This window comes from Ochotona curzoniae, unplaced genomic scaffold (assembly GCF_017591425.1).
Source record: "Ochotona curzoniae isolate NIBS_2020 unplaced genomic scaffold, NIBS_Ocur_1.0 contig_43, whole genome shotgun sequence".
Taxonomy (NCBI): Eukaryota; Metazoa; Chordata; class Mammalia; order Lagomorpha; family Ochotonidae; genus Ochotona; species Ochotona curzoniae.
The window spans coordinates 39,425,688-39,442,407 of NW_024466218.1; the positions used below are offsets into that span (position 1 = coordinate 39,425,688).

General features: G+C 53.3%; 1 protein-coding gene across 4 annotated transcripts in view; it reads left to right on the top strand.

Annotated features, from left to right (window-relative positions):
• Window positions 1–16,720, top strand: part of ATP9B (ATPase phospholipid transporting 9B (putative)) — a 164,007-nt gene that overhangs the window by 116,923 nt on the left and 30,364 nt on the right. For all 4 annotated transcript variants that reach the window (XM_040985149.1, XM_040985150.1, XM_040985151.1 and 1 more), the window contains 2 exons: window positions 4,377–4,519; window positions 15,897–16,009. In XM_040985149.1, coding sequence (XP_040841083.1) covers window positions 4,377–4,519; window positions 15,897–16,009 — 256 coding nt within the window. The remainder of the gene's footprint in view (window positions 1–4,376; window positions 4,520–15,896; window positions 16,010–16,720) is intronic.

Consider the following 16,720-nt stretch of genomic DNA (forward strand, 5'->3'; position numbering starts at 1 on the left):
GCGTCTGCTGCAGAAAGGTGCACGTGTGTGCCAGAATCCAGACGATGCAGGCAATTTAGGAAACTCGGTGATCCTGTGAAGAAATGGGCAAGGGATGTGAGGAGACAGTTTTTAAAAGAAAAAATACAAATGGCCAAAAAACATTTGAGAAAACAGAATCCCCGAAGGCTCCGTGCCAGAAAGTGCGGATCACTGCTGCAAGGAGCTGTCTTGTGGTTGCAGCTGGAACAGGCAGCACCACCAAGGACAGACCAACGCAGGAGGCCTCTGGAAGCCTGGAGAGTGCGGCTTCCTGCGGGCCCTGCTGAGTGCACAGGCTTCCTCCAGGCACATGACCTCAGGCGGGAGCCTGGGTGGAGAGTTCAAGGAAAGGTTCTTTTTGCGCAGTACTCCTAAAGCTGTGTTCTGGTGTTTGGAGTTCCTGGGGCATTTGCAAGGCCGTGACCAGGAGGGAAGTTCCCTCTGCCCTCCTGTCCTGATGCTCTCAAGGGACTTCAGGGTTTGTTTTTTTCTCTAAGATTTATTTATTTTGATTGGAAAAGCAGATATACACAGAAGAGGAGACAGAGAGGAAGATCTTCTGTCTGTCTGAAGATTCACTCCCCAAGTGACCACAACAGCTGGAGCTGAGCCAATGCGAAGCCAGGAGCCAGGAGCTCTTCCAGGTCTCCCATGCAGGTGCAGGGTCCCAAGGCCTTGGGCTGTTCTCTACACTTTCCCATGCCACAAGCAGGGAGCTAGATGGGAAGCGGGGCTGCTGGGATTAGAATTGGTGCCTTTATGGGATCCTGGCGTTCATGATGAGAACTTGAGCTGCTAGCTATCGCCCCAGGCCTGGGACTTCAGATTTAAGAGCTTCAGCTGTTTTATAAAAAATTCCTCTAAATAGAATAGGATATTTTGAGTCACTGCTGTTAGTTACATTGCCTTTCAAAGGGGAGTAGCCCACAGCCCACTTCCTCTTTTCTGACTAATGAGTGTGTGCCCCCGCAGGCCCGTGCGCCTCCCGTGGCCTTCAGCTGGCAGTCTGCAGGGCTGCTGCTCAGGGACTCACGGTGTCGCGCCCACGTGTCTTACCGCCCAGCAATAAGACGCAGATGCGAGTGAAGTCTTCTGCGGTAAAATTTATTGTGCACAGCAAGATGAGGAGGAAAAGGGGCTCCGACACCGGCAGGCTTTCTGCTCTTATGTGCTGTCTGGCCCCGCCTCCGTCGATGATAGGTCGGCGTCATGATTACGCAGGGTCCTGGGCGACTGGATTCGTCAGTCCCAGTGTTTACGTGCCTGCCGCGCCGCAGCTCACTGCGCATGCGCTAGGCGCCTGCGCAGTACTGCGAAATCTACGTGACTCTCCACCAAACACCAAGATGTGGCTTCTCTGGCCGGCGCCATTTTGGGTACGGCATGTGGCCAGTACGTACAGAGGCGGCTGGCAACATCACGGCTCCTCTTTCCCTAGCTTGATCTCAGTGAGTGTCCTCAGGTGCCACATGTCCTGTAAGCACCAGAATCACTGTGACTGTCCCCGCTTCAATGGATGTGTCCAAGCAGATGGCTAGAGGACATCCCTGCCCTGACCGCCCCTTGGGGCAGGGCCTTGGGAGCCCCCACCACCTCCACTTCCCCAAATCTCTCCTCTTGAGCCCTGAGCTGCAGTCCTCCCACACACGCTCAGGTCTTGGTGCAGGTGAATGAGGCTCTTCTCCATCTCAGGGGTGCCTGTTTGTGCCCTGGGAACACACTCCCTGGGGGGGAAGCCTGCCTGCCCCTCGGGTGGAAGAGCCGCGTCACAGGCAGCGGTGAACTGTGCAAGAACCACAGGGCCCTTTTATTTTGTCACTGCCTCAGTAGCATAAACTTGCATTCTATGCTAATTTTACTTTTTTTTTTTTAAGATTTCTTTATTCTTAGTGAAAAGGTAGATTTACAGAGAGAAAGAGAGTCAGAAAGATCTTCCATCTGCTGGTTTACTTCCCAAGTGACCACAATAGCTGGAGCCGAGCCAATCCAGGAGCTTCCTATGGGTCTCCCAAGCAGGTACGGGTCCCAACGCTCTGGGCCATGCTCACTGCTTTCCCAGGCCACAAAAGCAGGTAGTTAAATGCAAGTGAAGCAGCCGGGATACTAACTGGGGCTCTTATGGGTTCCTGGCTATTGTAGGTGGAGGATTAGCCAATTGAGCTACACACTGGGGCCAATAATTTTACTTTTTAAAATGTTTATCTTTGGGGGCCAGCGAGATGACTCAGTTGTCTGATCCTCCACCTGAAAGTTCTGGCATCCATCCAGTATGGGCACTGGTTCATGTCCCAGCTGCTACACCTGCCATCCAGCACCATGCTCATAGCCTGGGAAAGCAGCAGAAGATGGCTCAAGTCCTTGGGACCCTGCACCTATGTGGGAGACCCAGAAGAACGTCTGGCTCCTGACTGCGGAATCTGTCAGCTCTGGCCTTTGTGGCCATTTGGAGAGTCAACTCACAGATAGAAGAGCTATCTATCCTCTGTAAAAAATCTACCTTTACGGGCCCGGCGCGGTGGCGCAAGTGGTTAAGGTCTTGCCTTTCATGCCCAGGATCCCATATGGGCACCGGTTCTATCCCGTAGCCCCACTTCCCTTCCAGCTCCCTGCTTGTGGCCCTGGAAAGCAGCCGAGGACGGCCCAAAGCTTTGGGACCCCGCACCCACGTGGGAGACCCAGAAGAGTCTCCTGGCTTCGGACTGGCATAGCATCGGCCGTTGCGCTCACTTGGGGAGTGAATCATCGGACGGAAGATCTTCCTCTCTGTCTCTCCTCTCTGTATATCCGCCTTTCTAATAAAAATAAATCTTTTTTAAAAAAATCTACCTTTACAATAGATTTAAAGTAAATCTTTAAAAGAAATACTTATGTGAAAGGCAAAGAAAGAAAGAACATGAATCCAGCTGCTGGCTTGCTCCCAGACATCCGCAGAGCCAGGACAGCCCATACTCAGTGCCCATGGTACAGGAAGCCACGTCCTGCAGCCGGCACCGCCATCTCACAGGCTTTGTGCTGGCAGGGTGCTGGGGCAGCCAACCAGGGCTCAAGGCCAGGAGTTCTTCCACGGAGCCCATGTCATCATCACTATGCCGCATGTCCCCCAAGTTGTGCTCACCTTGGCCACCCAGAGACTGAGCCCTGTGCTCAGCTTCACCAGCTCCTGCTGCTGCAGACAGCTCGAAAGGCGTTGGCTCATCCTGAGCGGCCTGAGCGGAGTGCTGGCAAGAAGCTTCAGAGAGTGACCCTCTGCCCAGCACTCTCGAAGCCTCCTGTTCCCTAGGCACATGGCTAGAGCAAGCTTTATCAGGGGCACTCACCCCTGCCCCCTGCACTGGACAGGCTGTGCACCAGCCAGCTGGCCAGGGCATCCTGCCAGCCCTCATCCGTGTTCACTTCAGCCATGAGTCCTGTGTCTCCACTGCACATTTCTCACTCACTGTCAGAGTCCTGTGAAACTGCCACTCCTCCCCTGGGTTCTGGTTGGCTCACTGTCCAGGGGCGGTCATGGCCATCCCTGGTGCATCGTGAGCCTCTTCTGCACCTCCACACGCTGCCTCTTCTCCACCAAGGTACACAGTTATTGGCCACCGTGCTTCTGCAGGATGCTGTGTCCTGCCAGTAGTGCCAGCACACTGCTCGGTGTGCTCCCCTGGCCTACAGTATAAACAGCCACCCACAGGGCAGCTGAGCTGAGTGTTGCTCCGGCAGCACTCCTCCTTGGCCTCCATATTCATGGTCTACGACTCAAGTGCACTAAGTGTGCACCGGCAAGCTGAGGCACGGGATCACTCAGCCCTGACCGCATGGCCATTGCCCACAGACTGCCAAGGGGCATCTGGAGGACTTTCTGTGGACAGCTCCCACGCCCCACTGTGGAGCCATTTGGTGGATGTTGTGATGTGGTCACTTGGGGAGAGTCAGCCTGAGATGGGAGTGTGATAGCCAGGATTACAGCAGAGTGGGTCCATGCCAGGCAGCACAGTGCAGTCTGCCCACACGGCCGTCAATAGCAGCATTGAAGGTGGAAGTCAGAGCCAGGTAGCAAATGCTCTTGCATTGACTGCATCATACCTATTCTGGCATTTCCTTGTTTAGAACCTAAAAGGTAGAAGGCCTTTGATTTGTAGTCATTCAGTGAGTCCATGTCCCCATTTGTTTGCAGTGGGGATTCCACCCGGGATCCTGGGACTCCTGGGCCAGTGTCCTTCAGGGGTCACTACGTGAGTCCCTCTTCCCTTTCCATCTGTGGTGTCGACCCTGTGCAGGGACAGCCTAGGACCGGAGTCTGTACCTCAGGGTTGGTTTGCCTCCTGTGAAGCCATGATCACTAATGCCTGATGGGTTCTACTTGGCAGTTTGCGTGTGAACTTGGACATGGGCAAAGCAGCGTACGGATGGATGATCATGAGAGACGAGAACATTCCTGGTACTGTCGTTCGGACCAGCACCATTCCCGAGGAGCTGGGGCGCCTGGTGTACTTACTGACAGACAAAACAGGTATGACCATGCTCTGCGTCCTCGAGGAACCCACAGGCGGAATTCACCAATGAACCATGGCAGAGACACACCATGTGCCTGTTCCTGGTACGTGTGTGTGGCAGCAGAGTGAGGAGTGCCTTCTGGGAATTGTCCAGACTTTGCCTTTGAGCTGGTGTCTAGATCTTGATGCTTCGGTTGACACATCTGGTTTATGTGCAGTGTCACAGGATGTATGTTGGCTGCCTTTGGGACAGCCCTCTGGTGGTCTCCTAGGAGCAGCCCCTGCCCGTTTCGGTGTCACAGGGTAATATGTGTGAGCTGCAGTGAGACAGTTGTGGTTCAACGTGTGGACCTGGGGTGAGCAGCGCATTGTCCTAGAGGGCCTGCCTTCAGAGTAGTTACCGCCCCCCGCACTCCACGCCTCGAGTTTTATCTGTCCTTCTTGTGGTTTTTCATTTTTGGATTAAAGAAGTTTTGTCAGTCTGTAATATTCTAAATAAAAGGCCAACAGTCTGAATCCAACGCTGTAATAAAAAGAGTCAGAGCCCCTCCCTGAGTCACAACTTAAAATTCCAAGAATTATTTGAATTAGAAACAAGATGCATAATATACTAAAAAAGGTGTGTCGAAAATTCAACATTTTTTTCTGTTCAAACAGCAGTTTAAAAAAAAGAGAGGGAGAAGGGGAGAGAGGGAGGAGGGGGGAGAGGGAGACAGAAGGAGGGAATGAGAAGAGGGAGCGAGAGGGAGGGTGGACAGGAGAGGGAGGCAGAGCTGGGTCTTGCGTCCATGGTTCCATCTGCACACACAGGTCCAGCAGCCTCTGACCCAAGTTCTTGAGCGCTCAGCTGCTGCCTCGTCAGCAAGCTGGAGTCCTGGGTGGAGTCGGGACCTGAACTCTGGCACTCTAGTGCACATCTGGGGATCCTAGGTGACGCTTAACCCCACATGCCCACTCCTCTCATGAAACACAGCCTTTTTGCATGTTAACTCATCCTTGATTCAGTAGAAAATAGTTCATTTAAATGTGGGTACTTTTCAGAATTCCCAAATGAAATGTATTTATTTATTGGAAAGATGGGGAGAGAATTTTTCATCCGGTTCTCTCTCCAGCTGCCTGCAGCAGTCAGAGCTGGGACCCTGAGATTCAGTAGGCAGCAGGGTGCCAGGTCCTTGAGCTGTTTTTGCTGTGAGGACGCTGGGCTCTGCTGAGCCCGGTGTGGGCACTGTCTGCTGGAACGGCAGCCCACCCAGCGCCTGCAGTGTGGTTGATTACGGAACAGCTCCACTACAGGCACAGAGGCGACAGAGCAGTCTGCTTACAGCACCAGCGGTAACATGCTGCTGAGGCTCTGGCCAGTGCAGCAAGATGAGGAACACAGATACGGCTTGCTCTTCAAGAAAAAAAATCAACTCCAAGAAACTGATGACGTGGTTGGGTGTAAGCCAATACAACAAGAGCTTTCTCGGCCTGGCTAGTGCGTCCAGTGCAGCCTGAGGTGGGGGAGGCACAGGTCTGTTACCTGGGAACCTGCAGGACTCGATGAGGACAGGAGTGACACCACGCAGAGATGGGCCACTCGGTGCATGCCCACATAGGGCAGCAATGGGCGTCGAGGGCCTCTGGATCCACAAGGTAGACTCAGGGCTGCCCAATGATCTTCCCTGTCCAAATTTGTAGCTTGCAGGAAATGTCTTTAAAGCAGTGACTCTGCTTGAGTAGTAGCAAAGGAAAATGAAGTGTGGTCATGAGATCCAGAACTGCAGTTCTGGGAAGATCTTCAACCTGTTAGAGGGAGGGGCAAGAACAGGTCTGAGTGTGGCTCCCAGCACCCCTTGCAGGCAGGAAAATGCCTCCCAGAGAGATGGCCAATGGGCAGTAGGTGCCCTCCCTGCCACGCCTGTCCAAGCACACAGCCGCTGGGGCCCACAGGGAAGAACTGCACAGACACCTGGTCTCCCTCCTTAGGATCCCCAAGCCCGAGCTGAGAAACCGCCCCCGTTGCCCTATAGCCCAGGCGGCACTTAGAAATGTCGCCAGAAGCCAAGACTCAGCGCTTGGAATCAGACGTGAGAGCACGCAGCCTTGTTCACAAGACCACCAGGCAAACGGGGAAACACTCCCGGACGATGGCATGGGCAGCTGTGTTTTGCCAGACACAGGAACAGCTCAAACACAGAAGCCCCCGGAAGCCACGGCGCCTGTCAGTGGCAGAAAGAGCAGGGTAGCACGGGACTAGCACTTCCAGAGCACACACTTCTGACCAACCAAGGCCTCACATCTGGAACACAGATGGAGCCACAAAGCCGTGCAGCTAAGACACAGGCAGAGATGTTCTATCTGCTAATTCACTCCCCAACTGGCTGCAGTGGCCAGGGCTGGGCCAGGCCAGGGAGAGAAGCCAAGACCTATGTTTGGGTCTCTCACATGGATGCAGAGTCCCAGGCTCTTGGGCCACCATCCACTGATTTCCCAGGCGCATTAGCAGGGAACTAGGTGGGACTGAGAACAGCACCATGTGTAATCCTGTATGCTGTTAGTAATATGGGTATGTGATTTGAAGCAGAGCCAGGAGAATGTGTACGGACTAACTAGATTTTTTAACTGAAGGAGATAGACTCCTGTCTTCCGAGTAAATGTGTGCTGTGTCATTGTGGAGCTGTCAGGCACCCCTGCTCGCTCGTGCTGGGCAGCAGGTCTGTGCCACTCTGGGAGGTGTCATCATCAGAGTGCCGTGCACCAGGTGTCTGTGCAAGCATGCCCACACGTGATATGGAGAGCAGAGTGAGCAAGCTGGGACATAGCACACAAAAAAGCTGCCAAGAGTTCCGTGCTTTGACCTCCCTGTTGGTTCTAAACAGCGACGGTGAAGTGTCTTTCAGAGTAGAGTAGTGGAGAATTAAGAATGCAGAGGAGAAAAAGTTTAGTAGCCCTTAGTTATAGGGAGATTAAACAATTTAATATTTGAGGAAAAGGAAGTAATGAAGCTACAGTGAAAAACTGAGGTTCATGATGAGTCGAAGGGAAGACAGACGACCCGGCGCCACGTGAGGGAGAGGGCCGCTCTGAGTGCACGCCTGCTGACAGCTGAGCCGCTGCGGCAGGAGCTATGACAAGGGGCTCTTGGCACCACCCAGCGATGGCCACGTCTCTCCTTGACCATCCAGGAAACAGCACCAGCTTGAGATCAGGCTCGTCATGCTGACCTTACAGACAGGATAACATTTGTCCCTCCTGGACGGGTAGGATCTTTGTCCCGCCACCAAGGCACATGAGGGGTGCACAGCTAAGACACAGACAAGCCAGGTCAGGTTTCCAGGGAGCCCAAGAACAGACGTATCTGTTCTAGTCATGAGACAGGCATTCAATACAGAGTGGTAAAGCTCTATATAAAGGCATTTCAAACTTTCTAACTGTATTCTTAAATTTCTGTAATTTTTAGAAGAGATACTAGAAATGCGGCAACACTTAGCATTGATGATGTTAGATAAAACCAGTGGGCTGTTCAAAACCAGGGCTGCACACCAACTTTTGTTTTCATTGGGAAAAGAAAACATGAAAGTTACTTAATTATCTAAGTGATCGATTTAGGAGAAGTGAAACACAGACATGGGAGCAGAGGCCAGGAGATATGGCTAACAGGGCACAGAGGCTCTACCCTAGGGCGGGTAGAAAACAGACCCCTGACCCTCTCACCAATACCCCTTCCCACAGAAGGAGCTAAGCTGCAGCCACTAGGAAGGGCAGAGGGAGGCCACAGGCACGTACACCACTGTGTGCACAAAAGATTTTCAGGTGTCCGCTCCTCCCCACCCTGCCCCTGGCAGAGCCTGCAAGGAGGGCCTCGACCCCATGTCCCACCCTCCTGTCCCTGCCCCGGCAGAGCCTGCAAGGAGGGCCTCGACCCCACGTCCCACCCTCCTGTCCCTGCCCCGGCAGAGCCTGCAAGGAGGGCCTCGACCCCATGTCCCACCCTCCTGTCCCTGCCCCGGCAGAGCCTGCAAGGAGGGCCTCGACCCCACGTCCCACCCTCCTGTCCCTGCCCCGGCAGAGCCTGCAAGGAGGGCCTTGATCCCACGTCCCACCCTCCCTCCCTGTTCTCACAAGTGGACACTACTGTCCGCCTCCCTCATGCAGGGACTCCGAGGTCCAGGGGCACCAGGCTTCCCGGTGGCTACAGTTATTGTGGAGGTTGGGGAGCCCAGTGCCTGAGCTGGGCAGGAGGGCTGCGGCCAGTGTCCTGTGACTGGACGGTGAGTGCTGTCCGATAAACGCCCATCACACTGGCTGGCTTGTCTGCCGTGAGAGTAGGAAGTGAAGTATCCCAATAATTGCATTATAGTTTCCTTCTTGTGGACAAGAAAGCAATGTGGTATAATTAGGTTTGATTGGAGTGCACGTTTCCGGTAAGATCTGAAATTAATGATGTTGCTATAGTGACACATCTGCGACCACCAGTGCATGAAACAAAGTAATTCATTCGACAAGAGCAAGCATCTGTTAACCGCAAGGCTGCGGTGTTGATGCTGACCAGAAATACCAGACGCAGTGCGGTGCATGAACAAATGATGCTGAGACGGGAGGACGGGTTATTTCCCGTTAATCTACAGGGAGTGCTTTAATCTTGTCATGGTTGTGTTTGACAATGCCATTGTTTAAAGGACAACGCTGCAGAGAACTCATAAATTTTAAAACTTAACTCAGGGTGCAGCCTGTTAAAGCAATACATTAATTCCTTTGTTAGGGAGTTTTTATCTTCATGTAGAAACACCCGCTAAAACAACAGGTCTTTTTAGGACTCACATTTTAATTATAGTGTTCATTACCCAAAATGCCATGTTTTCTGTTTTGGCACTTAAGTTTCACAGGATGCGTCATTGTGAAGGGGAAATCCTGACTTGACAGTCCGTGGGGCCCGTGTGCCAGTCCACTGGGCAGCTGGAGAAGTGGGTGTGGCTGTCCCACGAGCGGGGACAGGGCTGGCTGACTGGCAGGGCAGGTGTGGGCCCCAGGCAGCACCTGTAGCTAGGAGCGCTGATGTGCCATGCCTGTCACAGAGGACACCTGTTGAGTAACAGCAGGTCTTCCACATGGTAGGTCTGCCCGGCCTGCTGCCTGGCTGAGTCCTGAGGCCTCTGATTCGGTGCTTCTGTAGCCACATGTTGAGTTGAGGGCAGGTGCCTCAGCCTCCCACTGGGCCCTGATTCGTCAGCCCCATGGCCATCCCGCTTGTGTTTTCAGAACTCACAAACAGGCCTTGTCCCGAGAGCTGTCCTGCTGGTAGCACACTGGCCCAGCCCTGCCCCCTGCGTCCTGCGTGCCAGGTGGTTGACCCTTCAGAACATTTCCACCTGCAGCCTGCCAGTTTCTTCTCTGTTAAAGACAAGGCTGTCAGTCAGCGACTGCTGGAATTGTAAATAGGATTTGAAACAAGATGAAAATAATTTTGTGTTTCTTGCTACACTATCTGGTGCTATACAAGAAGTTAGTAAAAGAATTTCCAAGATTCCTGTTTATATGTCAGTAAATTTGAAAAGTAGGCACCACTCGCCTAGAGGAATAATGTTGCATACATACTCCTATTTTTTAACCCAACACGTTATGTATATGGGAAATTTATATTCAAATGCTTGATTCAGTGAGAATGCTGGTCATTTATTTGACTGTATTCATTTTCACAAGAAGATTTAGAGAATCATCCTGAAAAAAGAGGGAGATATAGAGAGATCTTCCAACCACCTAGTTCATTCCTCCAAATGGCTGCAGCAGACCCAAGAGTTTCTTCTGGGTCTCCTATGTGGTACAGGGCCCCAACCATCCTTCGTTGCTTTCCCTGGCCTTAAGCAGGGAGCTGGATCAGAAGTAGAGCAGCCAGGGCTTGAACTGATGCCCAAATAGGATGAGGGTACTACAGGCGGTGGCTTAGCACACTGTGCTCAACAACAGCCCTGACTATATCACTTTTAAGTTAATTTAAACGTGATTGATTAGCAACATAGAAATTTGAGAAGATGCAGAGTTATCCTTACACTCTTGTTTACTTCAAATGAGAAATTGTCAGGAGCTGTCACTCTGCTCCACAGGGTCTGGCATAGCCATTACACAGCTCTCAGCACCATCTGAGTGTAAGACATTCTCATCACCCCAGAAGGCAACCCTGTGCACATTAGCAGGCACTCCCTGTCTGTATTCCCCCAACCCAAAGCCTCAAGAAACCCTCATCTACTCTGTGTCGCTTGAGATTTGTCTGGTAGGAGCATTTCCCATCAAGAAGTGATAACCGTGTGCAGTGCCCACGTGGGGCTGCTTTTCCTGAGTTTGATTGCAGGGTTCATCGTGTCATGGCACGTGTCAGGATGGCAGGGTTCATGTCATGGCACGTGTCAGGTGGCAGGGTTCATGTCATGGCACATGTCAGGATGGCAGGGTTCATTGTGTCATGGCACATGTCAGGTGGCAGGGTTCATGTCATGGCACGTGTCAGGATGGCAGGGTTCATGTCATGGCACGTGTCAGGTGGCAGGGTTCATGTCATGGCACATGTCAGGTGGCAGGGTTCATTGTGTCATGGCACATGTCAGGTGGCAGGGTTCATGTCATGGCACGTGTCAGGATGGCAGGGCTCATGTCATGGCACATGTCAGGATGGCAGGGTTCATCATGTCATGGCACGTGTCAGGATGGCAGGGTTCATGGCATGTATCAGGATGGCAGGGTTCATTGTGTCATGGCACGTGTCAGGGTGGCAGGGCTCATGTCATGGCACGTGTCAGGTGGCAGGGTTCATCGTGTCATGGCACATGTCAGGTGGCAGGGTTCATGTCATGGCACGTGTCAGGATGGCAGGGTTCATTGTGTCATGGCACATGTCAGGATGGCAGGGTTCATCATGTCATGGCACATGTCAGGGTGGCAGGGCTCATGTCATGGCACGTGTCAGGTGGCAGGGTTCATGTCATGGCACATGTCAGGTGGCAGGGTTCATCGTGTCATGGCATGTGTCAGGATGGCAAGGTTCATCGTGTCATGGCACATGTCAGGTGGCAGGGTTCATGGCATGTATCAGGATGGCAGGGTTCATTGTGTCATGGCACGTGTCAGGGTGGCAGGGCTCATGTCATGGCATGTGTCAGGTGGTAGGGTCATCGTGTCATGGCACGTGTCAGGTGGCAGGGTTCATGTCATGGCACGTGTCAGGTGGCAGGGTTTTGAAATACAGCATACGCCCTTCATTCTCTTGCTGGATAGCTCCACGGTGTGATTGCCTCATGATTTCTTTATTAATTCATCCATTGATCGTTATTTTTGTTGTAGCCACCTTTTGCCTAGTCCTAGTCGGGGCCTGTGGGCAGGAGGGAGAGCCAAGTGTCTGCTGTCAGATCACTTCTGCACGATGCGGGCAGGGATCTGGGATCAGGAGGAGCTGTGTGAGCTCTGTGGATCTGGGATCACTGCTTCTGATCCAGTCTCTGCTGTCACACCTGGGAAAGCAGCAGAAAATGGCCCAAGGACTTGGCCCTACAGCCGTGCAGGAGACCCAGATGAAGTTTCTGGCTTCACCTGGCCCAGCCAGGATTTGGGGAGTGAGCCAGTAGATGGAGAGTCTCTCTGCGTGCATGTGTGTGTGTGTGTGTGTGTGTGTGTGTTCTCTGCATCTCTCCTCTCTGTAATGCTGGCTTTCAAATAAAATAAATCTTTAAATTTAGAAAAAAGCTTGCATTCGTAAAACCTGTACTTTGATCATTTATGGTAACATTATTTGTGACAGACAAAAACTAGAGATACTGAAGTTTTACTTACTGAGCGGGTAAACAAATTAAACTTGACCGTACTGTGGAATACTACTATGCAGTGGAAGTGCACTTCTTACTGACACGTACCAGTATGTGAGTAGGTGTCAGTGGGAGAAAGGGAGCAGCCTCAAAGGGATACACAGTGATTTTAAAGAATCCAAATCCAGCTATTTTATTTAGTGAGTAGAAAGGCAGAATTACAAAGAAGAGAGACAGCTCTCTTTGCTGGGTCTCCTCACAGATGGCCACCATAGCTGGGCTGGGTGAGGCCCAAACTGGAAGCCCAGAACTCCTTCCAGGTCTTCCCTGCGTGCGGCAGGGTAGTCGCGATGGAGAAGGCACAGCTGTGTGCCCTGATGGCAGAGGTGCAACGTGAAGTGAGAGCTGAGGACCTCCCCTCACCCAGGCGGCTTCCTGGTCTCCTGAGCCATTTTCAGTAATGTGGGGACTGCCACCTCGCCACCTTCTGTGGGGCCATAGCTATGTCACAGCAGCAGGTTAAACAGACTGCTCTCAAGTTGGGAAACATGCAGACATTTGGCTACGAGTTTTGACTGTCAGGAGAGTGCTCACATTTCCGTTGTAAGTAGAGCAAGCACTATGTCATGACACATTTAACTTTTTACCATGGTTTCATTGACATGCCTGTGAGCTGTTATTTTTTTAAACGAGGGAACTGTAATTACACGATGACTCTCCATGTCACATGCGCCGAGAACACACGTCCTTCCCCTCCCAGCCTCCAGCTGCCTCGGAGCACGCTCCACGCAGCGTGCCAGGCGCCTCCTGGCCCAGGTGCAGCGCCCAGCCGGGCTGTGCTGCTGTGTGATCAGGGAGATGATGCTGGGGAGAGAAGCTGATGACAGGCTTCACCACAACATGCTAACTTCCATTTTTAGTCTTTTCTCTACTTGAGAAGGCCCTCCCCGCCACTCACTCCTCAAAGGCCTGCTTCTTCCAGCTGGGCCTGGGCCAGAGCCCAGAGCAGGGAGCTCAGCCCATACCCCAGGGGGCCGGGGGTGGGAAGCCCAGGTATTGGAATCATTCTCCCTGCCTCCCAGGACCTGCGTTAGCAGGACGCTGGAGTTACCCTGGGTGCAGGAGTCTTCAGCTGTGTCTTAGTGGCTGAATGCTCCTAGCCACGTGCTAGTTCTGAGAACTCGGTGTCGTAGCCAAGGGCAGCGTGCAGCCCTCCGGGTACCGGCCCTCATGGGCAGCGGGGGACAGTGTCGTTCTTGCAGTGCCCATGTTGGAGCCCTTCCCACACAAGCTTAGCACAGTGCTCCCCGGGCCCCGGCCGCTGGCAGTCTAATTCACCTCTTGTGCTGGCTTAGTGTTCCTGCCCAGGTGTAGCTGTGGATGGTGTGCACCGCGTTGTCCCCATTGAGTCTCATGCAGACAGCTTCCGTGCTCTGTTTGCCCTGGCAGTTTTAAAACCTTATGAAATACAAAATAATATCGGTCAGACATGGCCCAAAGTGACCCTAGAAGACGCCCCTCTTCTCCCTCTACGCCCCACAGACGTCAGAGCAGCACCTCCGTTCAGCTGGCGGCTGGCAAGCGTCTCTGTGCACCATTGGCTTGGGGGAAGTGAAGACGAACTAGGCCTGAGAGGCCAGGCACAGACTGCAGCTGCCTGGTCGCCAGGGCCATGCAGATTCTGGACACAGGTCTCGCTGCCTCCAAGCCCAGCGTGCAGAGACACCGTTCAAGGAGTGTTTGCCAAATGACTACCTGACCTACTGAGAGTCTGTGTGTAAACCTCACCTAGGCCCTGTGAGAATGAGCTGCAGCCAGGAGCTCCCAGGTGTCGTGCAGAGAGCAGCAAGGCTGGTGCTGCTGGCCAGAGAAGGGCACAGCTGGGGAGGGGGCATAGCCAGGGCTGCAGGACAGGCAGACCCGCAGGTGAAAGCCACACACTCCCCGCACTCTGCTACACTCTGCTACTGCTCCCTGCACTCTGCCAGCTGCTCTGGTAGCTCAGAGCGTCTGTCAGGATGAGGAAAGTGTGCCCTTATTTCTGTATTTGAGAGGCTTCAGTAGTTCTGGTTGTTTAATGTCTGTTCTTGCTGTGAGGTGGGCAGGTATGGGCTGTAGCTGATAAAGTCAGGTGAGGAAATGCACCCCCAAGACCCGGCCAGGCCAGGCCAGGCCAGGCGGAAGCCAGAAACTTCACCTGGGTCTCCCACGGGCGTCCAGTGTCGTTGGCCATCCTCTGCTGCTTTCCCAGGCCATCAGCAGGGAGCTGGATAGGAAGTAGAATAACCAGGACTCAAACTGGCCGACTATATGGGATGCCGGAGTTGCAGGTAGCAGCTTTAACTGCTACGCCACAGTGTCAGTTAATTCCATTTTAATAAGGCTGGTATAACAATTTACAAGCAGTGTGACGTGCTGTGTGGCTGTGGTTTTTCATTCCCACTCCCTTGGGTGAAGCTGAGCAGCTGAGTCTTCAAGGTGCTGGAGTGCAGCCTTTTAAAGAGAAGCATAGAGCTTGGTGAAGGAGCAGCCCTGTATAAATGACAGGCGTTCCTGCTCGCTGCTGTTCTTCGGAATGTCCGGATCAGAGTGACATTTTTGTAGGAGCGTTGTCTGAGCCATCTCACACAGCAGGTGTAAAGTGCTGAGTCTCCTTTTGAGTAGGCTGCCCTCTGAGTCATGCAGTGTTCCTCCCACTCACATACATAGGGGACTGACAGGCAAGAACACACTGTATTCTTGCATGAGGGGCTTCCCAAGGCTCAAGGAAAATGGAATTTAAAGATTTGTCAGGGAAGTGTAAAAAACTTTTTTTTTGTTACTCAGGTTTTTCATAGTAAATATTCCTTAGCTCTTTTGCCCCTCTGTGCTGTGAGTATTCTGTGTGCCAAGGAAAACGGAAAGGTGCTAGGACACGCTGTGTGCTTTGTGGTCATGTGAAAAGCCCCATGGCTCCGCCTTCTTCACACACATCGTGCTTGTGTGTGCGGGGAGAACAGGGCAGGTGCAGATCCCCCACAGCACCGCATACCGACACCCTCGGGCGTCTCAACTCTCCAGAGCCCAAGTCATGTAGAGAGCCAGCTCCTTCCTGGTCACATCCTGGAGCTTCCTGTGGCAGGTGCCCAGACATGAGCTGCCAGGTGGGCCCCACCCTGGGTGTGCTGCTGTGCAGGGAACCCTTCCATGTCCCCTGCTCGCACGGCTAGTTGCCTGCTGTCCTCGTCGGTACCGCCTCCACTGCCTCACAGGACCGAAGTGCCCGAGTCTCCCCAGCTGCAGGTACTTATGTTTGAAAGCAAATCTTTAAGCAGATGCTGCAGTTGTGTCTGGTCCAGGCCCTTGGGAGCCCATGCTCTGTGTTGGGATTGGGCGAACTGGGGCTTGGCTTTCTCCTGTGTCTGTCTCTTACAAGGCCACAAACAGACCCTCGCTGAATGGCCAAGACCAGACTGTTGTCAGACAAAGAACCTCCCCGGTGCTTCCTGTCCACTCGCCAGCGGCGCTCCGGGGAGCTGGCAGCAAGGGGGAGGGCGAGATTGTTGGAGGGAGGAGCGTGGAAGGGCATGGCCCCCTGAGCTCTGGCTGGTGTTGACTTTGCCTGTGGTCACCTTGGTCGCAGGAACCCTCACCCAGAATGAGATGGTGTTTAAGCGGCTGCACCTGGGCACGGTGTCCTACGGGACAGACACAATGGACGAGATCCAGAGCCACGTCGCCAGCTCCTACTCTCAGGTAAACGGCTGCCAAGTGCGCTGTGCTTCCTGAAGACCCAGCAGCATTGGGTCAAGTCAGTCGGTGAAGCAGGGCACGTCTGTGGTCACCTTGTTCCTCATGAGTGTGCTGTTGTCCTTGTCGGTTCTAACGGGTGAGCAAAGAAGCAGCTCGTGCAGAAACTTGTCTGTGCTAGTGTACTCAGAACATACTTACCCATGGAAGTTTACTTGATGAACACTGTGTAAACATTTCTGTAAACATGTCATTTTACAAAACAGTGCTTCCTAGGCTCCCCCATTTCGCCGTGGCGCGTCGGCCTCGGGGCGCTGCGGCAGTCTGCCCCTTTCCCTCAGAGGAGTGACGCCCAGCCACTGCATGAGAGCAGTAAGGACTCCGTCTTCTGAGGCCTCATGGGAGCTGCCTGCACCACAAGGCCAGGAGCCCAAGCTGCCACCTGGAGGGCCCACCATGTGCCTCAGCTCCTGGCCAGGTGGAGCGTATGTGTCATGTTTGCGTGCGCTGAGAGGGAGCGTGGCCCCAGCCCCCGCAGTGTTTGTGGCTCGTTCACTGGGAGTCCTTCGAATGGGAAGCCACTGGTTGCAGGAACCCTGGGATTCCGTGGCCTGTGCCGGGAGTGGACACTGTCCTAGGCGTCTCGTCTGCCAGTCCACTGGTGGTTAAACACACTGACCTGATACCCATGGCCACTACAGCTTAATGGGCCGTCCT